At 40.5% G+C, this 26,221-nt stretch overlaps 1 protein-coding gene and 1 long non-coding RNA gene across 6 annotated transcripts in view; both read right to left on the bottom strand.

Annotated features, from left to right (window-relative positions):
* LOC135259539 (equilibrative nucleobase transporter 1-like) overlaps nucleotides 1-11,936 on the bottom strand; it is a 42,847-nt gene extending 30,911 nt beyond the window's left edge. Inside the window, exons 1-6 of one of the 5 annotated variants that reach the window (XM_064344051.1) lie at nucleotides 11,633-11,936; nucleotides 10,295-10,368; nucleotides 9,834-10,128; nucleotides 9,473-9,635; nucleotides 370-416; nucleotides 195-271 (exon numbers count right to left, since the gene is read on the bottom strand). In XM_064344051.1, the coding sequence (XP_064200121.1) occupies nucleotides 195-271; nucleotides 370-416; nucleotides 9,473-9,635; nucleotides 9,834-10,020 (474 nt within the window). In that variant the 5' untranslated portion in view covers nucleotides 10,021-10,128; nucleotides 10,295-10,368; nucleotides 11,633-11,936. Of the gene's footprint in view, nucleotides 1-194; nucleotides 272-369; nucleotides 417-9,472; nucleotides 9,636-9,833; nucleotides 10,129-10,294; nucleotides 10,566-11,632 lie in introns of those variants that run through there. The other 4 variants (XM_064344050.1, XM_064344054.1, XM_064344052.1 and 1 more) reach the window with 4 other exon arrangements.
* The window catches only part of LOC135259558 (uncharacterized), a 355,375-nt gene that overhangs the window by 227,177 nt on the left and 101,977 nt on the right, over nucleotides 1-26,221 (bottom strand). The window lies entirely within an intron of this gene.

Below are 26,221 nucleotides of genomic sequence, written 5' to 3'. Positions count from 1 at the left end.
AATGGTGCGGGAAACATTGTCACTTCCATGTTCTCCATGGTTATCACTGGCGTGGAGTGTCACTAAATGAACAGTTCCAAGCTACAATGAGTATACACGTGTTTGGCTGTGGTTAAATTCCAGCTGAGTTTGCCTTTGTATCAAGTATACACCCAGCTTAACACACACACACACACACACACACACGCACACACCTGCATGTTGGTGACCAGTAACAAAATTCCCCCCACAGCGATGAAGCACAGAGCTGGGAAGAGTAGGAGTGAAGTTTCTGTGGATGAAAGAGAGATGGAGAGCACAAATTTTCTGTTTGGCTTATTACTGTATATTCCACTGAGGCACATTAAACGGTTGAGGCAGGAAACGTACCTGGGTGTGACAAGGCAATTAGCAAGGTACCAGTGGTGTACAGTGATCTGGGGGGAAAAAAGAAAACATTACACAAAATAGTTTAACCATTAAAAGTGCACAGCTGGCCAGGTGCATCACAAAAATTAACCTAGCCATTAAAAGGTGACCAAATGTATGGCCCAAGGCTAGGGAAGGGAGAGAGGGCAGTTTTTGATGTTAGGGAAGAGAGTTTATTTTGGGAAGGAGTGGGGAGGTGTAGGTTTCATTTGTTAAAAACCCCAGTAGTGTCTGTGACCTTTGCCTCCCCCTTCCTCTGTCCCTCCATCCTAAAGTAAAAACAGATGTGTGGTCTTTCTGTTTTTCAGACAGCCTCTCCCAGCTCCACTTAGTTTATTTTTTCAGTAGACACCTTTATCCACAGTGACTTATAAAGCTCACATTTTCTTTTCCCAACTAAGCATTTATACAGCTGAAAATTCCTACCACTGACCACTTCTCCTGCTACCGCTATACTACCTCCTTCCTCAATGCCCTTCTATTACTCTCATGCTACTGCTATGCTACCTCCTTCCCCAATGCCCTTCAGTTACTCTCCTATTACTGCTATGCTACCTCCTTCCCCAATGATGCCCCTCTGTTACTCTCCTGCTATGCTAACTCCTTCCCCAATGCCCTTCTATTACTCTACTGCTACTGCTATGCCACATCCTTCCCCAATGCCATTTTATTGCTCTCCTGCTACTGCAATGCTACCTCCTTCCCCAATGATGCCCCTCTGTAAATCTCCTGCTGAGCTACTTCCTTCCCCACTGCCTTTTTATTGCTCTCCTGCTACTGCTATGCTACCTCCTTCCTCAATGCCCTTTTATTTCACTCCTGCTACTGCTATGGTACCTCCTTCCCCAAAGATGCCCTTCTGTTACTCTCCTGCTACGCTACCTCCTTTGCCAATGCCCCTCTGTTGATCACCTGCTACACTAACTCCTTCGCCAATGTGCCTCTGTTACTCTCCTGCCATGCAACCTCTTTCCACAATGCCCCTCTTTTACTCTTCTGTTATGCTACCTCCTTCACCAATGCCTTTCTGTTACTCTCCAACTATGCTACTTCCTTCCCCCATGCCCCTCTGTTACTCCGCTGCTATGCTACCTCCTTACCCAATGCCTTCCTGTTACTCTCCTGCTATGCTATCTCCTTCCCCAATGCCCTTCGGTTACTCTCCTGCTATGCTACATCCTTCACCAATGCCTTTCTGTTACTCTCCGGTTACGCTAACTTCCTTCCCTAATGCCACTTTGTTACTCTCCCGCTATGCTACCTCCTTCTTCAGTGCCCCTCTGTTACTCACCTGCTGCACTAGGTCCTTCCCCAATGCCCCTCTGTTACTCTCCTGCTATTCTACCTCCTTCCTGAATGTCCCTCTGTTCTCCTGTTACACTACCTCATTCACCAATGCCCCAGTGTTACTGTCCTGCTATGCTACCCCTTTCACCAATGCCTTTCTGTCACTCTCCTGCTACGCTACCTCTTTCCTCAATGCCCCTCTGTTACTCTCCTGCTACACTACCTCCTTTGCTATATGCCTCTTTGTTAATTTCCTGCTACGCTACTGCCTTCTACAATGCCCCTCTTTAATTCTCCATCTACATTACCTCCTTCACCAATCCACCTCTGTTACACTCCTGCTTTGCTACCTCCTTCCCTACTGCCCTTCTATTACTCACCTGCTATGCTACCTCCTTCGCCAATCCCCCTCTATTACTCACCTGCAACGCTACCTTCTTCGCCAATGTCCCTCTATTACTCTCCAGCTATGCTACCTCCTTCCACAATTCCCCTCTGTTACTCACCAGCTACACTACCTCCTTCCCTACTGCCCCTCTTTTACTCTCCTGCTACGCTACCTCCTTCTTCACTCCGCCTCTGTTACTCTCCTGCTACACTACCTTTTTCGCCAATGCCCCTTTGTATCTCTCCTGCTATGCTACCTCCTTCCCTAAAGCCCTTCTCTTAATCCCTTGCTATGCTACCTCCGTCCCCAATGCCCCTCTGTTTCTCACCTGCTACGCTACCTCCTTCGCCAGTGCACCTCTGTGACTCCCCAGAGGAAAAATCTTTTGCTCAGGATAATCTTTTCTTTAACTCTTGAGAAAGTAGTAAGATCTCAATTGTACATCTTTTTAAGATCACTTCAATCTGAATTGTTGCTCCTAAAACCCCCTTAGGAGAAAAGATGAGAGAATGAATTTGAGACTTCAGTAAGACGAATGGATATTGAATTGAGATGCGGTTGTTTCTCATGAGGTCACTATGAGAAAACTGAGACATATTTGAGAAGAATCATGAGATCCTAGGAGTCATAGCTGAGTTGTCTTTGATCTCTTTCTCTGATCTCATGGTCCCATGTTCAGGAGACCTAAATTAGACTTATTTAAGATAATTTAGAGATCTCTTGTTTTGATCAGAGTAAGACATAAATGAGATTATATGTGGTTGTTTCTCCTGAGTTGAATTTGAGAAGTAGGAGAAAAAGCCTTTGGTCTCACCTTAGTATTAAAAATGGCTCATATGTGTCTAGGAGAAATGAAAGAAACAACTATGAGATTGCTTCTTGGATTTTGCTTTCCTATGGGTCTCCTGCTACGCTACCTCCTTCCTCAATGCCTCTCTGTTACTCACCTGCTACACTACTTCCTTCGGCAATGCCCCTCTGTTTCTCTCCTGCTACGCTACCTCCTTCCCCAATGCCTCTCTGTTACTCACCCGCTACACTACCTCCTTCGCCAATGCTTTTCTGTTACTTTGCTGTTACGCTATTTTCTCTTTCTTCCCCAATGCCCTTCTGTTACTCTCCTGCTGTTACCTCCTTCCTCAATGCCCTTCTTTTATTCTCCTGCCACATTACCTCTTTCACCAATGCCCTTTTGTTACTTTTCTGCTATGCTACTTCCTTCCCCAATGCCCTTTTGTTACTCACCTGCTATGCTACCTCCTTTCACAATTTGCCTCTGTTACTCACCTGCTACACAACCTCCTTTGTCAATGCCCCTCGTTTACTCTCCTGCCACATTACCTCCTCACCAAATCCCCTCTGTTACTCTCCTGCTATGGTACCTACTTCACCAATTTCCTTCTGATACTCACCTGCATCATTTCCTCCTTCGTCAATGCCCCGCTGTTATCTTCTTCTATGCTACCTCCTTTCGCCAATACCCTTCTGTTACTCTCCTGCTATTGTAAAGGAGAGGGGAAGTAGGGAGACCAAACGCGACTTAGCAGGGAACTTTAAGTTAACCACCTGGGGTGGAATAACCACTAAGTCTCGTTAGATACAAAAGGATAGGGAAAACAATTAACGAAAAGAAAACCAATACTCCTATGGGAGATTATCCCAAAGAAAAAGCTTTAATGCCCCGAGTACAGGGTGAAGAACTAAGGCTTAATGAGTACTGAGTCTACTAAAACAAAACACAGTCTGAAAAGAATGGTGAACGTGAGAACTTTAAGAAAACAGCCCTCGCACAGAGGACTGTCAAAAGAACCACGAGAGAGTAGGGGAAATGAGTAAGGATAGTGATGCTAACTTAGTAGCCCACAATCCAATAACCTCAAAAATTCAGTTCCGCAGTAACTCTTCGCGTAAGAGTAACTAAACCTCTTACCAAAACAGACCAAGTTACCGGCTTTCGTGTAACGCAAGTTGACACTAAAGCAAAGCTTATCAGTTTGCTTGGGGTTTAAATAGTATGCCAACAGGTGCAACTTCTCATTGGAACGACTTGGAAGTGTTCATGCGTTTCACACTGATTAGGGTGCACTTGTTTGGCTCTCAAAACAGTTGTATGTTGACATCTATGAACACTTGTGCACAACGGGAAAAATTAAGATAACTTGAGCTTGATCCGATATCTATGGACACCGGTAAAACATGTAGCCTATCGGCTGCTCTAGTTCGTTAGAAATATAATTATAACAGGTAGCTCTTTCCATTTCTCGCTAAGTATACCCAACTAATTGTAGTAGGTAGAAGTCCTACAATTAATCAGAAACAGAGATAAACAGAGGCAAATTGGTGCAAATAAAAAATTATATTATGATTCTGTTAGCATGAATGGTTTGCAAGTTAGTCGTGGAGCAATTTTTCTTGCTGCATTCACAGACTTCCGTATTTTTTACCGCTAGGTTGGAGATACTGGAGCAATCAGAAAGTTCCCATATTTACCATATTTAGGGGTCCAAGCAGCGAAGCTGGTGGAACCCTATTGTATTTGTTAGGATTATTATTATTAGGGGTCAAAGCAGCGAAGCTGGTGGAACCCTATTGTTTTTGTTAGGATTATTCTTATTATTTTTCTCCGCTAAAAGTGCCTGAGGCTCAGCAACCATAAGTCCTGGAGCAACCAAATTTGGCAGGTGGGTTCCTATGGCCCCCCACTACTCAGGCACTAAAAATCACGTATGTCGGCCAGATGGTGGCGCTATAACAAAGGGTCATGTTTAAAAGGTCATAACTCACACACCATAAGTTAGATCAACACAAAACTTCATCGGCCTATGCATCTGAACGTGCTCTACAACTTTGCCATTGGCACCACCTATGTCCTCCATACTGTTTGCCCGCCATTTAGACTTTTTAGTTGGGGCGTGGAAGTTTTCTCCACTAAAATGTCTGAGGCTCAGCAACCATAAGTTTTAGACCAACCAAATTTGGTAGCTGGGTTCCTATGGCCCCCCACTACTCAGGCACGAAAAATCACCTATGTCGACCAGATGGTGGCGCTATAACAAAGGGTCATACTTTAAAAGTCCATAACTCCTACACCGTAAGTCAGATCAACACAAAACTTCATCGACCGATGCATCTGAATGTGCTCTACAACTTTGCTTTTGGGAGCACCTATGGCCGCCATACTGTTTGCCCGCCATTTCGACTTTTTTATTAGTAGGGGTGCGGAAGAGCTGGAGCTCCAAATCTAAGTGTTACGACATCTAGTAAACTTCTTTACGGCAAGCGACATCCATGGCGACGCAAGTAATCCGACACCGTAGGGTCTAGTTTTTATCAGTGAGGGGAGGGTCTGACCGTCCGGGAAGGAATGGAAGACAGTGCCACCCAGAGTGCATGCTAGGATACCAAAAGTTTGTTAGTAAAAGCTTTTTGAGAGGATGTATAATTACTTTTCTTGAGCATGGATCCATTTGAAGACAGTATCGGGTGAGTTCGTTTAGTCTTTGTATCTGTCATTATGCTGAGAAATAGCTAAACCATTTTATTGATAGGTTCTGAGTTTCTGTGCAAACGCGCTAAAACACGCTGGTATAATGAAACAATGACGGTTATACATATATAGTCCGCTTCGTTCCGTTGCTACCATAACATAACAGACTATCTTGTGTCTACAGCTGCAGTTTCTCGCTGCAATTTCTAACATTGAATATTAACAAAAGACGCAATTCATGCTGTACTCTGCCAATGTCTAAATAAATAATACGCTACGGTAAAGCTTTGAGAGGATGAATCATTACTTTTCTTTGGCACGGATCCATTTGAAGACAATAACGGGTGAGTTTGTTTACTCTTTACATCCGTCATTATGCTGAGAGAAATCGTATTCTCAATTTAATCTCAAAATTGACTGTAAGGTTAGGGTTGTAACTAGTTAGCTGTTTCGTAGGTGACTTAGTTAATGCACTCGTCTTAACTATTGCTTGTATTTTTGCATAGACTGCGTTGTTGCTGTTCTTGTTTGTGTTAGTGTTAATCAGTTTAACCTACAGGGTCCAAGTTGAACTATGCGGTTGTTCCCTGCACTTGGAACGGTAGGCTACTGCCCTCTACGGTTTTCGACACACTTGTTCCTGGTTATGGTTATACATGTACGTCGCTCTGGATAAGAGCGTCTGCCAAATGCCTGTAATGTAATGTAATGTAATATTCCATAACAACAAGATAAACCCGACATTTGCCCTAAAATATGCCAATACAGCAGTGAAAACGCTGCTTACTGAATAACGAAATAAACGAGACAAAGTTTTTTTTTAATTATACCATCTCATCTACAGTCAATATCTGGGACTAAGCATTGAATAAATATACAATCTTACCATTGGTTTTACGCGTAGAGATGTCCCTTTTGCGACTGAGTGGTCATATATTGTCTTGGACAATCCGTTTGTGATTCCTGTTGCTAACGGCATTGTCGCCGTTTTTAGTACAATTTGGCTTAACTGACAGTTCATTTATTCAGTAGGTGAGAGTATAAGCTTTCTAACGATGTATAACATGTCTGATTTTGCATTTGGAATAGCGTTTTATAGTTCCGCGTAACGGAATACTTTCTTATCGCATTCACTTGCGCATTCACTGTGGTGTAGCATTAAAGACGATGCACCTAACGAAACGTTGTCTACGATTTTCATAATTTCTTGGAGAGTACTATTATTATTGAGGACTTCGGGGCATAGCTAACCCATTTCTTTGCTGATAGACCTATCTGACATCGTTTTCTGACGCAAAACAGAAGCGGATAGGAATTTGTCATTGATTTTCTGTCTCTATACTACTAAACACAGATAAAATGTCATGTTGCTATTTAAGTATTACTGCTCAAAATATTTTGGTTATATACGTTATTTTTGAAATCGAGTGTCTTTAAATAGGTTAGTGGTATTATATAATGTGGATATTTCACACTAAAATGTAAGCGTTAGTGTAATAGTTTTTGTGACCCATGGAACAGTGATGACGAGAGTGTTGGAACGTTGCTAAAACGTGGTGGACGGTTGAAAATTATTTTCGTCCCATCTCCATCTCTCATTATGCTGAGAAATAGCTAAACCATTTGTATTGATAGTAATTGAGTTTCTCTGCAAATGCGCGAAAACACGCTGGTATAATAAAACAATGACGGTAAATACAGCCTATATATGTAGTCCGCTTCATTCCGTTACCATAATATAACAAACTTTATTGTGTCTACAGCTGCAGTTTCTCGCTGCAATTACTATTGAATATAAACAAAAGACGCAAATGCTGTAGTCTGCCAATGTCTAAATAAATAATAAGGTATTCTTCGCGCAGCACGCATGCTAGCAGGGATGTCGAGTTGATATTTCGTTTTTTGTTTCGTTTTTTTTAATGTCGTGTTTATTAGGCTATATGAAATATGTATCATTATCCTATCTATCTCTGAGGCGCTCTGAAATATGCATTCTCTGCTAAACTGAGCAATGGATTGGAATATGTGTCTGACGTAGTGTTGCACGGTATTCCGAAACTTCAGCACTTTTTTCGGTACTTAAAAAAAAAAAAAGGTATTTGGTATTTGAATTTTCCGACGTTCGGTAGTTTTGTGTCAAATGTAAAACCCAGGGAAATGTGTCTCCCGCATTAAAAGTCAAAATTTTGGCATCGTGACAACACTAGTGTGACAACTTTTTTAGTTGCGGCATGGAAACGCTGCAGGTGTACATACACACCGGGCCATCTAAGTGTTACGACATGCCATCTAAGTGTTACGACATAGTAAAGGCCTTCACGGGAAGCGGCCAGGACGGTGGTAATTTCAGTAATTCCCAAATTACATGAACGCATTATAAATACAAGCTTAGAGGGGTATAGCATACTGCAGTCAGATAAGCTTCTTATTTTTCTTTGTTTCTACATGTAAGGTCTGCAAAGAAAACCCAAAATAAAATAAGATCAGTACGTATGTTGTCAGTGAAATCAATCCCTTTCAATAGAGCTCAACTGGCAGGACGATCAGAGCAGTATTAGCAAAGCTTATAAAAACAAATTAAACTTTTTATCTCTCTCTTTCTCTCTCTCTCAAACACTCTCTCTGATTGTCACTAGTTTTCACAATTGTATAAAATCAACACAGCTCCCTTCCAATCCTCCACCTCTGGATGAAATTTCTCTCTGCTGCCCTGACCTGCCTACTGGCTTCTCCAACTGGAATCTGTGTCAGATCTGCTCCCTCTCTCACTGTTTCTCACACCGCTCTACTCATGAAAACCCACTAAGTTCAGACCTGTACTTCTCATTGTCACAAATGAAGCAGAGCAGAGCTCTGTAAACCCCCCCTCTTCCCTGAACCTCCCCCTGCTAATCCAATCTCACACATATTAAAATGTACAGAGCTACAAATTTGAGTATTGGCGCATTTGTGTATGTGCGTGTGCATGTGCACATGTATGTGTGTGCCAGTGTGCATGCATGTGTGTATACATGCACATGTGGATTCACCTGCCTGTGTGCATGCATGTGCATGTGTGTATGTGTGGGGCGCACGCATATGTGCGTGTGTGTGTCTTTGTGTGCGTGTGGGTGTGTGTGTACGTACGCGTGTCTGTATGTGGGTATGCGTGTCCGTGTGTGTATGCGTTCATGTGTACATTTCTTTGTGTGTTTGTGTATGTGCGCGCGTATGTGTGCATGCATTTGTGTGTGTCCGTGTGTGTGTGTGTGTGGGGGGGGGATTTAGGAACCAGACAGACGAAGAGAGAGGGAGGGGGAGAGTCAAAGAGAAATGGACAGAGAGACAGAGGGTACTCTGTTCTCTTCATTAGTGAATGGTGTGTTTAGTTTTGCTGTACACTAACAGCTGGCTGCCACAAAGCACTTGGTCTCTATGCCAGCCATTCAGACTCACATTAGCGTTAAACGCAATTAGGTGTTACAATGATGCAGTAGAATATGTGTACGGTACAGCATGCTTTAGTGAAAACGGACCAAGGACAAAAAATACTGGTTAATCAACTTTTTTTCTTTCATTAGGACACATTTCTCCATCTCTCTCTGAGTGCTCATCTCCTCTGTTTTATTTTTTACACAAGCACACATGGCATCCAAAAGGGCATATACCACACACCCAACATCCCCCTCCTGTGTAGTACAGTACAAAGGAGCCCTGATGGCCCACTTGAAACTTAAGTTACTTCCATAAATACACACAGTCTGACATTATAACTGAATGAAGTGCATGTCTTTGGCCATAGCGAATCATAGCGACAGTTAATCGAGCTCCTGTAAACATACCCCCTCTCCTTTGCAACTCGCAGCATTCTCAGTGGCTGTGATTTAGCATGCCTCAGTAAAAAAACACCTTGGTGAACTTACATTCCCAGAAGCCTGGCAACCATAGTGCCGAAGCGGTCGAAGAGGAATCCATTGGGAAGAGTCAGGAAGTTATTCATGAAGGAGGCAATGGTGAAAACCAAGGAGAAGCGCTCATCCTGACCGCTGCAGTCTGTGGGGGAGGAGGGGAGTGTCTTCACATCACCTGCATTGTTAAAAACTTGCTTTTTAATTCCTCTTTCTGTCAGCACCTGCATTTACTTCAAATTCTTGCATATTAATTTGCAGTTGTCATGCTGTTCCTCTGCTCTTTTATTTGAAAAGCACTTTGAACATAATGTATGAAAATAACTTTTAAAACAAGTTATTATACGGAAAGTTGTGGGAATTATGGTAAACTCACCTGTGTAGTGTGTGCCATTGGATCCTGTGGCATTCACACATAGGTTGCTGAAGTACCCCTCGGTCTTCAGGACGAACATCAGGGAGGCCCACCCAAAAACAGTCCCAGCGAAACACAGACACTCCAGCAGCCCGGAGGCCAGGGTAAGCCAGCAGCGAACCCTTGCCCCACTCAGACACCCTAACATCTTCAGCTCCTCTTTTCTGCACTTCCTGAATACCCTCTCTTCTTCTGTCTTCCTCTCTCTCACGTCTGTCCTCCCCTTGTTCCTACAGTGAAGGATGGAAAAAAGAGACTGATAGTGTGTGGGAAAGAGAGAAAAAATGTAAAAGGAGGAAAATTGCTAAATTGGTGTGGAAGCTGAACGCTTGCAAAGATAATGAATTTCACTCAAGTGACTGCCGTTCACACCAATGGCTGTAACCTTGCACTCAGTGTGACAAACAATGAAAAGAATTTACCTTACAAATAGAAGTCTGACGTCAATAAAGCGTAAATTCCTGAGCCAATCGCTGGTCAAAAGGGCAATCAAAGCCTAAAATGCAAACAAAATTATACTGACTGCAAGGTAACTCCTGATGAAAGAATTGTGAAGCTGCTCACAAAGTGGACAATAATACAACAACCAAGACTAATGAGTACTGTACAGAGTTTGTGTGCTTTCTGTCACTCTGCTCTTGTCTTCCTTCCTTTCGTGGTCTTATATAGTCCTCCCCTCCGTCCCTCTCCTTCTCTCCCGTCACATCCCTCTTCCCTTTCCTGCTCTTTCTTTTCATCATTTTCAGCTCAGATTGTCACAAGTGTATGTGCATGTGTATGTGGGCGTATGTCTGCATGTTTGTTTGTTGGTGAGGATAAAAAATGTTCTCTGTGCACTCTTTATTCCCCATCTCTCCCCCTCCCGCACTCTCTCTCCCCCTCCTTTCTTCCTCTTTCTTTCTCTCTCAGAATGCTTTCTCATTCCCCTTCTTTCTCTCTCCCAGAGGCACCTCTCTTTCTCACTCCCACATCGCTGTCTTGTTCAAAGGTCTTTCCTCCCAAATCACAGTTCAGCTCAGCAATTTGACATAGTATTCAAATGGGTGTTGGGGGGGGGGGGGTGTCACACAGAACTGCACTTTATGGAAAATAACTTGTATGAACATGTTTAGATTTAAATGTATTCATTTTACAGGTACTCATAAAGATAAGCCTTGATATGGATACAGAAAATGTCTAACACAATTTCAAAAAAGCATTATAGCAGAAAACAAGCCATCAAATAATACACTGTTACTCACACACACACACACACACACACACATATACACATATATACCTCACGCCCAACCAAAACCCTTGAAGCTAGACTGGATGGAGGGGATATTAGCTGTGCAAATAATTAAAGTTTTACAGAGAACGGGAGGACACTATATAGGGATATTAGGCAGCTTCTCTGAAATAGCAGAGAGCTGCAGTGTAAGGTTTCTGATGGAGGCCAGGTGCAGCACTAGCCCTTAAAGCCTGAAGCTGGGACTGGTGACAGTAAGAAATAGTTTCCTAAAGCTGAAGTGAGTCTACCATATTCCGTGGTATTATGACAGTGAAGTCTTCCATACATATTCAGTACACACACACACCTTGCTGCTATATACCTATAATTCACACATCTCGAGGTGAAGTACATGAGGAAAAGACCCAGAAGGCCTGTAATGGGTCGACGAGACATTAGCAGATATTATATGTCAGCATAATATAGAATTATACATAACCTATTACATTACAAAGCATCCAGATCCACAAAATAAGGGAATACTTACTATGAAATTTTCAGGGTTCACAGGTTTTTGCTATATACGAGTCTATCAGTTAATATTAATCTGCTTCAGCTTACCTACAACACTCCTTCCTTTCACATCTGTGTTACTGAGTTTTCACTGAAAGGTTTGTGCATGGAAAATACTTCCATCTATCACATGCAGTCCTGCATATCTATGAGAATGCAAATATGAGAAAAAAGGCTACAAGGCATTCCAAAGATAGCACTGGAGAATGTGCTTCTGTAGCTTTTCTCCCAATGGCTGTTAAGATACACAGGAAGAATGCCACCACCGATAAATGTAGCTTTATCAGTGGTGGCAAGGGGAACTCAGGACAAAACAATACATGCCCAGCCCATTTATGTCTCTGGTGGCCCCTTGGTCTATTAGATGTGAATGAACAGGATATTGCTACAGTATTGTGATGCAATTGATTTTGCAATTTGGGAGGACTCTCAGCAGTGCCCTTGCAGAATTTATCTGTGCAAGTGGTTAGTGTGCAAGTCGTTTTTTTAAAGGGGCAGTTCACCCAAAAATTAAATTAAGGTATGTTTCCTCTTACCCAAAGTAGTGTCTCTTTCCTGGAGTTATTTACTTAAAATTATGCTGTAAGCATCATCTCCGTTCTTTACTAAACCTTTATGTATGTGTTTTAGTCGTTATCTGCAAGGCACATTTTATCAGGATGAGCTGCTGCGAATATCTAGAAAACTGGTCACATTTTAGTTAAACTATCTGGATGGACAGATACTACTCAGGGCAAGTGCCCCTTATCCATTTTGCAGACAGCGACTAAAACACATACATAAAGGTTTAGTAAAGAACGGAGATGATGCTTACAGAATAATTTTAAGTAAATAACTCCAGGAAAGAGACTGAGTATAAGTGCTTTAAACAGCAAATGGTTTGGAGGGAATAATGTTAGATGAGGCACAGTTTAAGCGAATTAACCTTTAACCTCTTAAGGCACAAGCCAAATCTTGCCAATCCTTGCCCATTTAGGGGGTACCCTATTTAAAGCTTTATAACTCCAGATGTGAACACCACAAAGACTTGAAAAATGGCTTAAAAGAAGCAAGACATTTGTACAATTTACAATACTAACGCAGATTAGTTTATATTCATAATTTTGGAAGAAATAAAGTGCCACAAATGCAATTGTTTTGACAAAAAAACAAAAATAAATTTGCACTTTTTAAGTTTGCAATGAAATACTGAGAGATTGCATATATACAGGAGGTTAAACTATACATGTGCTAGGTCAAAAACGTCTTGACCACAAGTTCATAAAATCTAAGGGTGGATATGTAGAACTACTATAGATGTATGAAGCAAAAACTAAGCAGTGTACCCAGCATCTCCATATCTATCCAAAATGTCTAAATTATGCATTGCTGTAAATCATAACATATCCATGTATTTCACTACAAATCAACTGTTTTGACTCAAGAAAATCACTGTTGCATAATTTTCAAATGGGAATTACAAGCTTTCAGTCAGTGCAGTGGTCTAAAATAGCTAGGTGTCCAGAAACATATCCAAAATCTCTCCAAAATTGAATAAAGCATATGAATGAGCCCCTTATGAGGGTTTAAGATGAAACATTGCTATCAGATTAAAAAATAATGCAAAAATATTGTCACACAATGCGGTACAGTACCTAAATGTGTAATAATTAACTCGTGTGTCTTTCTATACTCTGTACTCTCGTATGTTTTCTTGTATGGGGATGAGACAACATGAAAACAATTTTCACCCGTCCAACACGTTTTGGCAATGTTCCAGCTCTGACGTCATCACTGTTGCATGCTTCACAAAAACTATTACACTTCCATCTAACGCTTACTTTACGGTGTGAAATATTTACATTATATAACACCACTAACCTATTTAAAGATACTCAATTTCAAAAATAACGTATATAACCGAAATATTTTGAGCGGTAATACTTACATAGCAATGATGAAATCTCCTCTATGTTCAGTAGATGGAGACAGAGACAGTATCAATGATATTGTTCTATTCGCTTCTGTTTTGCTCCAGAAAACGATGTCAGCTAGGTCTATCAGCAAACATATGGCTTAGCTATGTTCAGAAGTCCTCAATAATAATAGTATTTTCCAAGAAATTACGAAATATCCTTGACCACGTTTCGTTAGGTGCATCGTATTTGTCTGCTAACAGAGTGAATGCGTAAGTGAATGCGATGCTAAGAATATTTTCTGTTACGCTGACCTATAAAACGCTATTCCAAAAGCAGAATTAGACATTTTATACATCGTTAGAAAGCTTATACTCTCGCCTACTGAATAAATGAATTGTCAATCAAGCCAGACTGTACTAAAAAGGGCGACGACGCCGTAAACAACAGGTGTGGTGTTACGCACAGCTATTTTGGAAGATACCCAGGCGTCACAGATGCGCGTATATTTCCCAAACGGATTGTCCAAGACAATATATGACCACGCAGCCTCAAAAGGGACATCTCTACACGTAAAACCAACAGTAAGGTTTTATATTTATTCAGTATTTAGTCCCAGATATTGACTGTAGAATGACATGGTATCATTTAAAAAAACTTTTTCTAGTTTATTTCGTTATTCAGTGAGCAGCGTTTTCACTGTTGTATAGGCATATCTTAAGGCTATTGTCGGGTTTATCTTGTTGCTATGACAGAATACGATTTTTTAGTGGTGAAAGAATATTTTTATGAATGCCAAGATAGAAAATATTGTCCATTATGTCAAGGGTGGGGGGTGTTTTTTAGATGAGACTGTAGGGAGGGGGTGCGTGTTAAAGGAGTACCATGGTGGTTGAACGTGACACTTCCCAGTTGTCTTCAGGCAACAACAAAACAAATGTGCATAATTTTTTTATTCTTCAGTCATTTCAATGTACTTTAAAACGTATTTTTCTAAGCCTAAATTTCCCACTATAAAAATTCACCCGAACCGTCTGGGCGTGGTAATGAGAACTGTCAGTTAGCTATGATTGACAGACAGTGCCCCGTTACCATAGCTACCCCCATGCTACGCGCTCTCTTTGGGAGACTGAATTTTCACAAGCTAGCTAGCTTAGTAGTATATCAAGTATCGATAGATAGCTAAGGTAAGGACGTTGACTTGTATCCAGTTACAATTTTTGCTATCTAGCTAGCCAAGTTAAGATAAAAGCACAACTATAACGTCCTCATAAAAGCGAACTAGCAAGCTAACGTTATCGATAACATTGCCTTATGAAAGCAAACCTCCTAGCTAGCTAACGTTAGCTAGCTAGCTAAATGAATATAACCAGAAATAATCTAAAGGAACTCTAATTTAAGTGAACCTAACGTTAGTCAAATATTTGCATTGTCTGAACAGCAGGACGGTGTGTCCTGTCAGATTTCTTTACGGGGCGTGGAAATAGGAGTGGTTACTGTATTCGTGACGTAGAAAAATGACAACTTTCTCAACCGGTTGAAAATGGGACGATGAATTTAAAACGCATATTTCTCCAAAAATACAGAACGGACATATTTAATACTTTGCTCATTGTGTTTCTTCAATGCCTCTTGTGCAAATAGCACATAAAACAGAGAAAGTGTGAAAATCACCATGGTACTCCTTTAAATGAACGACCGGAGCGACAATGGTGGGGCTGCGAAACTCCGTTTTCGGCATAGTTGTCATGTATCGTCTACTAATGAAACTGAAACAACGCGTTTCTGTTTTCATCTCACACTTTGGTTGCAGTAGCACCGAATGTTTGAGTTTAGTAATCTAGGCACGCCGGCGTGCCCACCACTAGGGGTTGTGCGCTAAGAGGTTCAGCATTCAGGGACTGTTGCAGTGTAAACAGGTGTGTTTTCAATCTGCTAATATACTGAAAATTCACTACTTTATTGTGTCTTCATAATTAATTTCTATTAGTTATAACACATTAAACCCCCTTTTTCCACACTATTTGGATTTCTTAGACAGTACACAAAAATCCATAACTACTCACATTAAATAGAAATGTAGATTTTTTATTTTTATTTGTGTTTAGGTTTTTTTTTTCCAAACTAAAATTAAATATTATTTTTCTGTTCATTTTCAGGATGATGTTGCTGCATGCACAGCCTGTGTGCCAGAACTGCCTTTACCTCTATGATCATCAGCAAGGCGGTGACTGTGCTTATGCAACTTCGCTATTAATACAATCACAGCTTCCGCATTCCGTATCACAAGACCCATAACACCCCTGAAAAAGCAGACCGTTTCCTCACATCATGACCGACTGCGTCAGAGGGTGATATAGAGATAGAGCAAGGAGAAGAGGCAAAGATACAGAAGAGGGACAAGGATGACCTGCTTTTTATATAAGCACACAAACATGCTATTTGAGAGGCATGACAGCAACACCATGGTTACTGCTGGTAAAGAGGATTGGACGCTAAAAACAGCTGGCAGGGTGGCACAATGCTTGAGACACTGGCCTTTACATTTGAGAGGCTGCAGGTCTGATTCCCCGGTGGGGCACTGCTATTGTACTTGTGAACAAGGTACTACTAAAATATCCAACTGCATAAATGGACAGTATGTCCAAAAATATTATCTGTGTATGCACCCCTGGATAAGAATTAAGCAAATAAAGAATTAAAAAGAAGTAAGCTGCAAGTGGGTGATATGTGTGTAATTTTGACATCTTATGCCTGCAGATGTTTTTACGCATGTCTTATGTGGATATGAAGCAATACTGAGGTAACTGAGCACAGTTTGAAGGAAGGAAAGAGAGCATGATTCATGGGGATTCCCTTTTGAAGGATACATGATCAGCAGGTCTGATCTCTGTCAGCCATGTGCCATTCATCATGGGGTGCCCATTACCTCATGACCCCCCTGGTACTGCTGACCTGCCAACAGCACTTCTCCTTCCAGCAGAGAAAGAAGGAAACAGCTGCTTCATCACCATCACTGAACCCTATTTAGAGTACTTTAACCCTTCAAATTCCTGCAGATTACTGACAATATTTTGAACAGATTCGTCTTTCACATGTTTGGACAGTGTTGGCTGGTAATGTTTGATTGAAAATTCACAGGGTTTTTGCTGGACTGTTTTTAAATGGCCACCATTTAAATTGTTTATAGCTACAATTGTATGTCTGTAAAAGAGGTACTTAATTTGAACATGCAGTAAACACATTGCAATACAAATTGATAATGGGCCAAATATCAGATAGGTAAATTACCCGTAACAATCTGGTATACATATTTATTATTTAAATAAAATGAAGACTGTGTGGTATTTAAAGCTGAGTTTCGTTTGACTCCATCGTAACCACCTCAGTGACTCATACTGCAACAAGAGGCCCCAGTGCTGGTGCCAGTTGTCAGTTTGCCAGCATTGTGTAAACAGGCACAACAACCCTCCTCGATCACCTGCAGTAAGGCCTGTTTGCAAACTTATTATTATTATAATTTATTACTATAAAAGCCTTTAAAACACATCTCCTAAACCATTTGACATATCAACATGGAACTTGAATCAATTTGTCAAGGTCCCCTAAAAAGTCATGCAAACAAAGTTGATAAACCAAAAATCATGGCCGCCATAAACCTATAAATTTAAATGTCGGTTGACTTATCATATAAATGCTTATAACGTCCAAGTGGTTTAACATAAATAGATGAAACATGGTAATGATATTGGCACTCCCATCAAGAACATCAACCTGAAGTTTGGCCCAATTGAAACACATGGTGGTGCAATAGAGCACAGTATTTTTTAATTCAGTGTAAGGAAAGATGCAATACATGCTTCAGTGTTCTTGGTTGGTTACTTAAAACAATTAACCTAACCTAACATAATCAACCTAACTCAATTGTCAAGGGTAGGTCAGAAACAAAGCCTCATGGAGACAGCACCAACAGGGTGAGGCCAAAGTGATTTATGGGTGTGATAGGGGCTGATTAGCATACCTTGCTAGCAATCACCATTTGGTTACCATCCATACCACATACATACAGACGTGGCCGAAAATATTGGTACCCTTCCACCGTTTTAAAAAAAAAAACTAAATTTTCTCTGTATTAAGTTGAAACTGACAAAAGTATATGGTATCCATCATTCTTTATTTCACACTGAATATAACTGAAACATTGCTTTTACTTTACAACTTAACATATTATTTAAAATAATAAAACAAATGAAAATGGCATGGCCAAAAATATTGGTTCCCTTAACTTAATATTTTGTAGCACAGCTTTTGGAGGCAATAACTGCAATCAAGCGCTTTCTGTAACTCTGAATAAGGTTTCTACACTTCTCCACTGGTAGTTTGGCCCACTCTTCTTGAGCAAACTGCTCCAGTTCTCTCATGTTTGATGGGTGCCGTCTCCCAACTGCAAGTTTCAGCTCTTTCCACAGATGTTCAATGGGATTCAGATCAAGACTCATAGCAAGCCACATCAGAATGGTCCAATGTTTCCTTCTCATCCAGTTTTTGGTGCTTTATGATGTATGTTCGGGGTCATTATCTTGCTGGAAGACCCATGACCTGCCATTACGACACAGCTTTCTGACACTAGGCTGTATGTTTCGCTCTGAAATGCCTTGATAGTCTTCTGATTTAATTGTGCCCTGCACAGATTCAAGGTACCCAGTGTCTGAGGCAGCAAAGCAACCCCAAAACATCACTGAGCCTCCTCCATGTTTCACGGTAGGCATGGTGTTCTTTTCTTTGAAGGCTTCATTTTTTCTTCTTGTGATTTACCAAAAAGCACTAACTTAGTTTCATCTGTCTAAAGCACATTCTCCCAGAAGGACTGTGGCTTGTCAACATGCATTTTGGCAAAGTCCAGTCTGGCTTTTTTGTGTCTCCCTCTTAGATGTGGGGTCTTCCTGGGTCTTCTACCATGGAACCCATTTTCATTCAGACAGCGACGGATGGTGCGATTTGAAACTGTTGTGCCTTGAACTTGAAGATCAGCTTGGATCTGTATTGAAGTTTTTCTTTGTTCTTTCTCAGCCATTCGAGCAATCCTTCTGTTCAATCTCGGGCCAATTTTCCTCTTGCGATCACGTCCAGAGATGTTAGCTACAGTTCCATTGGCCTTAAACTTCTTAATAATATTGGCAACAATGGTTACAGGACCATCAAGCTCTTTGGAGATGTTCTTGTAACCTTCACGTTAACCATGCTTGGCTATTACCTTTTTTCTAATCTCTTCAGACCACTCTCTACTTTTCTTTCTGTTTCCCATGTTCAATGGGATGCACACAGTGGCACAAAACAGCATAGTGAGTAATTTTCTCCTTTTAAACTGGCTGCATGAGTGATTATAAGATTGAAAACACCTGTGATACTAATTAAAAAACAATAATCTGCTTAAAGTATCTCATCAAAAACACGTTTTCAACGTACAAAAATGCCAAGTTACTCAAAAGTATTGATATCAAAAAGACACCAAGTTACGGTACTACAAACAATATAGGCTATCTTGCCTCACCGAAATTACATAAGATGTATTTCAAAGCAATGCTACCCAATATTTCCTCAATTCTTTCAAGTCACTTGGCCCTGTGTTTTGTAATCTTACCATTTTACAATGTCATGCAAACTTTGTGTCATCAAAGAGTCAAATATTTCGAATTGCCTCATGGAACACATTGAAATTCATGTACAAAACTGCTGCTGAGTAACTACAGGAAGCATATTTCTCCAGAAAACATGTTTATACTTGCTTCTGAACTGAATTTGACTGCATGTACAATTTATTGTGTATTTGCTACGTACAATAAATACTGCATGTAAAATACATATTGTACATACATACATAGAGAACTTCTTTATCCCCATGGGGACATTTCCCTCGCAGCATGTTACATTCACATTTACGAACACACACTTATACCAAGAAACATACTATCATTCACGCAACAGAAAGGCTGGGCAGCGAAATACATACATACCAATACAAATTGGACATATACACGCCTATTCAATCAATCTTGACTGTGAGAGAGCCATCCACACATATGTTTGGCCTGTCCATGTAGTGCATGCTTATACACACAGGGCCAAGTGACTTGAAAGAATTGAGGAAATATTGGGTAGCATTGCTTTGGAATACATCTTATGTAATTTTGGTGAGGCAAGATAGCCTATATTGTTTGTAGTATGTAACTTGGCGTCATTTTGATATCAATACTTTTCGCAGGCCTGGATTTTGGCAGTGTGAATGAATGAGTTATAGACGGGGTATGTCTTGTATGTGTGAGTAACTTGGCATTTTTGTACGTTCAAAACGTGTTTTTTATGAGATTTTATTTCCCTGAACGGAAAATAAACTTTTCATTTGCTCAGAAACTGGTAGGCTACCTTTACAGTACCAGCTTCACTTTAGCAGCCTGTGTTGCAGTTAACTTAGGCTACTTACCTAAATAGCTAGAGTGCATATAAACGTCACATTCCTTACCCCAATCATTAATACCCAAATCGCAAACGCAAACTTAGCTGGCTACTATCAACTTTCACAGTTTAACGGCAATATTCAAAAATGAGCCGTTAGCTCTAGCAGTCTGCAATGGGATTACATTGTGTATTTCACGTTTGTTCACGACTGTTGATTATGGGTTAAGTGAATAGCCTACTTGGTGAGAAACCTTTTTCAGTTTGTTAATTTGGTAATATTTTGTTAACTCATGTAAATACGTGAGAAAGTAAACGCTTTAAAGAATTACCATAAGCTTAAATCGCAACATAGCCTGCATAATAATCAATCTCAATCTGTATTAATTTATTTGCTTGGTTAACAAGCGTGCCAATTTTATGAAGAATATGTAATTATCATAATAATAATAAATAATCCGTAATCAACCATTGGGAATTCCCGTGTCGTCCCGTGTTCTGACCTCCCTGTGGAGGTCAGAACAGCTGAGACTGTGAACAATTTCAAACGACGACTGAAGACCCACCTCTTCAGGCTGCACCTCTCCCCATCCCTCCTTTCCCCCCCTGTAAATGACTAAACTTAGGGGTGTAACTAGGCAGCTGTTTAATAGGTGACTTAGTTGATGGCCAGTCTTAACGACTACTTGTATTTTTATTTATTTTTATTTTCCATAGATTGCGTTGTTGCCGTTCTCGTTGTTAGTGGTAATCAGTTTAACCACCAGGTCCAAGTTGAACTATGCGGTTGTTCCCTGTACTTGGACCGGTACTTCTCTCTAGGGTTTCGTCATACTTGTTCCTGGTTATGGTTATACACTTTGTTGTACGTCGCTCTGGATAAGAGCGTCTGCCAAATGCCTGTAATGTAATGTAATATGTAATGTCTTGTCATTCACGTCAAAACATTTATAGGATCAGATTTAGTAAAATCAGCTAATCATCAAAAAGATAGCGTAACAGTTTAATCTTGAAGGGATATGAACACCACAACGCCGGAAGCTTTGAAGTACAAGTGCAATAAAGGCTAGCTTACAACTTCATTTATAAAATAGGTGCATTTTCATCGACAAGACCACTAAATAATCTGATTTTTTAAAGCTCTGTGGATTATCTGACTTTTATTAACAAGCCCTTTTTGAAAGCACGGCGAACAAAGACATCGGAGAAGTCAAATAGGCTGAGCAATGGTTGGTTAAAAACTACCTTCCAACACTCGAGCTAACAAACCGCTGCTCGGTGCATTCACTTCTACATCATTCAATAGGCTATGTCCTTCTGTGGTGTGTTTTCAAATTTACCCCACCCCCTCCGCAAAATAAGATAGCGAAACTAAGTTTGCCTTTTCCCCAGGTTCCAGTTTTTTTTTTTTTTTTCTGCAAGGACAATACAAAAACGAAAAGGCTTGTATTTTTTTTAGCTGCTTATAAAATATCTGGGAGGGAACTAGGGACACACCCCCAGTAGCCTAATATAATGATGAAATATAAATCAGAGCATGTATACCTAGCATTTTAGAGCATATTTCTGTGTATAAACAGGTCATCGTGACGCGCGACAAGCCGAAAAAAATAGAACAGAAGCGAAAAACTACGCTTCAGTTCGCTTGTGTCGCACAAGCTTCGCAGCCGGTTCGCGACGCGTTCGCATCTGGTGTAGAGGACATTGCCCGCTGCCGTTGTAATAACAGTACTTCAACTATGCTTCAGTTACGTGCGTAGTGCGCTCGCGGTCGCTACGCATGCAGTGGGTGTCCGGCTTTAGACTTCAGCGCGAAATTTCACTCTGCCCAGGGAGCACTACAAAAACCGTAGGTTCCTAAATCAAATCACCTGTTTTTATTGTACACTGGTGAAGAGTTTTTTTTTAATGTATTTATTTTCATCTGACTATTTTCCTTTTAGGAAATTGCAAAAACGATATCAGACTCTATTATAATGAATAGCCGACTATTTTTTATATTGCCGAAGCAAAATCATCAGAACATTCTTGGATGAATTTCGTTTGCATTTTCAATGTAAACTGCGTATGGATCACAGAACCATATGGAGCGTGCTAGCACTAGTCAATGCTGATAAGACCAGAAATACAGGCAACATACCTGTACGCTCTCATTAGCTAAAGTTAACATTACGTCCCTGTGGAATGAGTATACAACCATGGCCGTACCCACCATTGAGGTGTATATAATACCCACCATATTTTTTCCGAGGTGTATATAATAAAAGTCGTGAAATTGTCTAAAAATAACTTGGCGCGGCAAAGATATTGTACAACGCCAAGATAACCGACTTGCTCATCGGATCGCCGTCATTGCTTGTGTGTGTGCGTGGGTGGGTGGTGAAGTGGATGATCTTGTCGTTAATACAAAATCTTTACTCAACACAGTGGTTCTTTGATCAACAACTTAAGGAAACCCGACAGGTAACCACTGAATCCATGCGAAGCATGATGTAGGGTGAGTTCGCAAATAAGCTTGCGGCAGAGCGCACTCCATAACATTACTGGGCTGTTCGTAAATTCTGAGCGCTGTTGGAATGTTATTCAGAGCACCGCCCTCTCGGAGTGTCCAGAGAGTACTCTGGGCACCTTGTATCAGGAGACGGAGCAGCAGAGCGCAGATCTATAGTCTCTAAACCTGAAGTTAGACGTTTGATAGGCTGTCGTGTCTAGGAACCGACAGAATTCAAAGTCCAATCTTTAATTTGTAAAAAAACAACTTCACGAGGGAAAAGACACCACAGCAGCAAGCTCTTCAGATATTTATTTGCAGTTGATCAGTTTGAAAAGATAAGTGTATGGTTAGTATTTGATTAATGTTTTCTGCTGAGTGAGTAAGTGTGGTTTTTTTAAAGCCTTCTGTATTCTCTTGCTTTTTCTCTACAGTTGATACTGTGGTTTCTTACGTTTACATAAGCTCAGCTGCAACTAATGATACAGGTTTATTGGATTACATATTGATTATATGAGTGAATAGTCATATATGTGATGTACTTTTACCATGGAGCATCGAGAGTTTTGGAGGAACCAGTTTGATCAACATTGATGGGAATACCCTAACTTTGACATGTGACATCTCAATCATGGGGAGTCTCAAAATTTTCCTACAAGGCTAGCTCACAAAATTTAACATAATGTTAAATTGTTTAGCTAACTAGCTGCAATTGTCACAAATAGGATATTTCCAACTTACATTACTCTAGCTGTATCAGCATCATCATCCTCACTGTCCACAATTTCTTGCACAAGAGGCGCTACATTGTTTTCAATCATAAATATTGATGATCTTTTTATTTTGTTCATTTTTATCAGCCAGTTTAGGTCAATTGACAGTTCGTAAATTCGTATAGGAATAGAACGCTGTATTTCTTGGAAACATAGCCCTCTCATTTTTGAATAGAGCGTCAGATTGCATTGGACTGCTTGTAGTTCAATGTCATTCATCTAGACATCATCTGACGAATAGCACCTGTGCGGTCGTGCTACGTTAAACAGTGGCCATCTATCATGATGCCGGCTAGTTTCACTTGAGTGAATTAAGTTAAGTTAATTCCATCCATCCAATGGTAGACTGATAAACTTTCAACAAAATTATTTTCTTTAAATTCAGTGTTTGTGTAAAAGGTTGGAATTTGTGTTATAAAGAGGTAGGCTACCCCAATATATATTTTTTATTTGCATTGCAAATATTTCATTTAGAATTCGTAACGTCAGCTCATTTCATGCTAGGATAATAACCTTATACATCCGGGCCGCTAAATGGCGCTTTCTGCCTGTGATCAATGGGAATTATGTTTCATGCTTGGATTTCAGAATAAATCCAGCATCGAATTGTAATGCACACTTGTTACGTCTCTCAAGGTGTCTAGGGGTAGAAGGGAGTACGTAACATATATATATTGAAATAAAGTGTCCGTGTGAAAAGGTGTTGTGCACGTTTAGTATAAATAATCAGGGCAAACAAAGTTGCAGGTGATATTAAAGGTGTTTATTATTATGAGTGCTGTTACGACCCCGATAGTCAAGGGGAATATGAGAAGGGGTATTTAACATAAAAAGATTATTGTGATGTAATCTGGGGTGGATGAACCGATGGGAGGACAGAAAAACAATACACAACAATTGGTACGTGAAATAAGTTTAGTGACAAAGTGCAAGTGAAAATGTTTACAAGAAGGTATTTACACTATTTACAAAGATGCACTGCTGATTGCATTCACACTCACATTCAAAGGAACTGGATGAGCAATGCCAAAAGAAAGAACAAAGTAAACTCAAACCAAGCTAACTCAATAGGAGTGAACTGCCTAACTATCTAATAAAAGTAAAGTTCAAACAAAAAACCCTACTTTTGACTAACTACCCTGACTACCCAAAACTAAACATACAGGAGGTGGCATCCACTCCTAACTTATGGTGTTTAGACAATCAAATACCTACGTGTAGCAAAATGTGTAGGGCCCCTTACCTAGTCCAGTTCCACATACCACACAAACACACAAAGTTGGCAGCTTGAGACACTACAGTACAATAACGATATACACAACAATCACAACAGGCCAACAGCAAAACAGAGAGTGAAAAAACAAAACCAGGAAGTGACATGGGTTTTTATAGAGGAAGAGGGCTTCTGATTGCCTGCTAGCTTCATATTGGTCAGCCAGTGGATAATAGGAAACTGGGCAGCCAATGGGTAACAGAAACCTAGAATAGAGTGAAAAGTCGAGAGGGAGGGAGGAAGAGAGAAAAAAAAACACAAACACATGCTGGATCGTAACAAGTGCAAGTGAAGTGATATTTACATTTGTACAAGTTAACACAAAACAAGACACAACTAGGTCACAAGGCCAAGGGACATGGATGTAGCCAAAGAAATGAAATAAACAAAACCAAACAGCGCTAGAACTAGAACTAGCGCTAGATAATCTGACTAACTAAGCATAACAAAAGACTGTCTAGCTACTCTTACAAACCAAAAATACACAGTTGGCAACCACCCCTTTTCTAATGTGTCTATACAAGTTTCCTCCTGCGTGTAGCACCGGTGTATAGAGGCCTCTGTCTTACCTGCCCCAGGGCCTGAACCACACACAGACAACCACACATACACAAGCAGGGGAAACGTTTACACGCGCACACACACAGGTCTCAAATCTCTACCGCACATACACAACCACACAGCGAAAACGAACAGAGATCAATAACAGAGAGAACACGAGCAGCAGCAGCCACGCAGCTTTTATCTTCCAGAGGAGGGATGTGATTGGTGGAGGCGGGACCAGGTTAACGATGATTGACAGCGGGGACAGCTCTTCTGCAGCATTACAGAGGGGGAAAAAAACAACACACACGACGTGGAACGTAACAACACTAATAACTTGTCGTGCTTTTTGTCGTATATTTTTCTATCATACTACAGGTTGGTAAATACTAGTGTACACAATATAATCATGAGATTTTGAAAGGTAAAGATATATAGTATCTTGTCATTGTTAAGGTTGAGATTAAGTTTCATTTTACATGAAAATGTGTTAACGTGCCAGCCAAATCCAATTGTTTACGATGCTATTCAAATTCAAACCCTGTGTTTACTTTCTTCACTGAGACAGAGAAGAAAATGAAAAGCCTCAAACAATCAAAGCTCAGCTTTGGGAAGGGAAGAGATACAGGACAAGATGAGGGGACTGAGAGAAAGTAGCCAGCCAGTCTACTCAGGGAAATCCAAAAAATGTCCCCTAGCAGGCTCGGATTTTGGACCTCAGTATTTCTAAAACCCTGGGTACGGCCATGTATACAACTACAGGAACGTAACAGACATTTAGTTAAATAGTTTGCCAGTTAGCTCATTATAATGCATTAAATGTCCTATATTCGGGTTGTTTCCAAAAAAGATCTAGTAGAATCATATCAGATACAAAAAGCTAGACTAGCTAGCTCATATGACTTGTGCTGTCACTTGTAATTACCAAGATGAGATAGGCTATTACTTTTTATATTAACTACACAACCAGTTAGCTCAAATCACAGGGATTTGTATTGCTGCTAACATTAGCTAAGGGAAATGTTAAATAGTATATTTGCTTATAGTTTCCTTATGCCTTCCATACAGTAGACGACTTCTAGACAACTGAAATCTGAGACACTCCCACATTTAGCAATGACCTTGTGTCCTAAAT

The sequence above is a fragment of the Anguilla rostrata genome, chromosome 7 (genome assembly GCF_018555375.3).
Source record: "Anguilla rostrata isolate EN2019 chromosome 7, ASM1855537v3, whole genome shotgun sequence".
NCBI lineage: Eukaryota > Metazoa > Chordata > Actinopteri > Anguilliformes > Anguillidae > Anguilla > Anguilla rostrata.
This window is presented reverse-complemented; position numbering and strand designations above follow the sequence as displayed.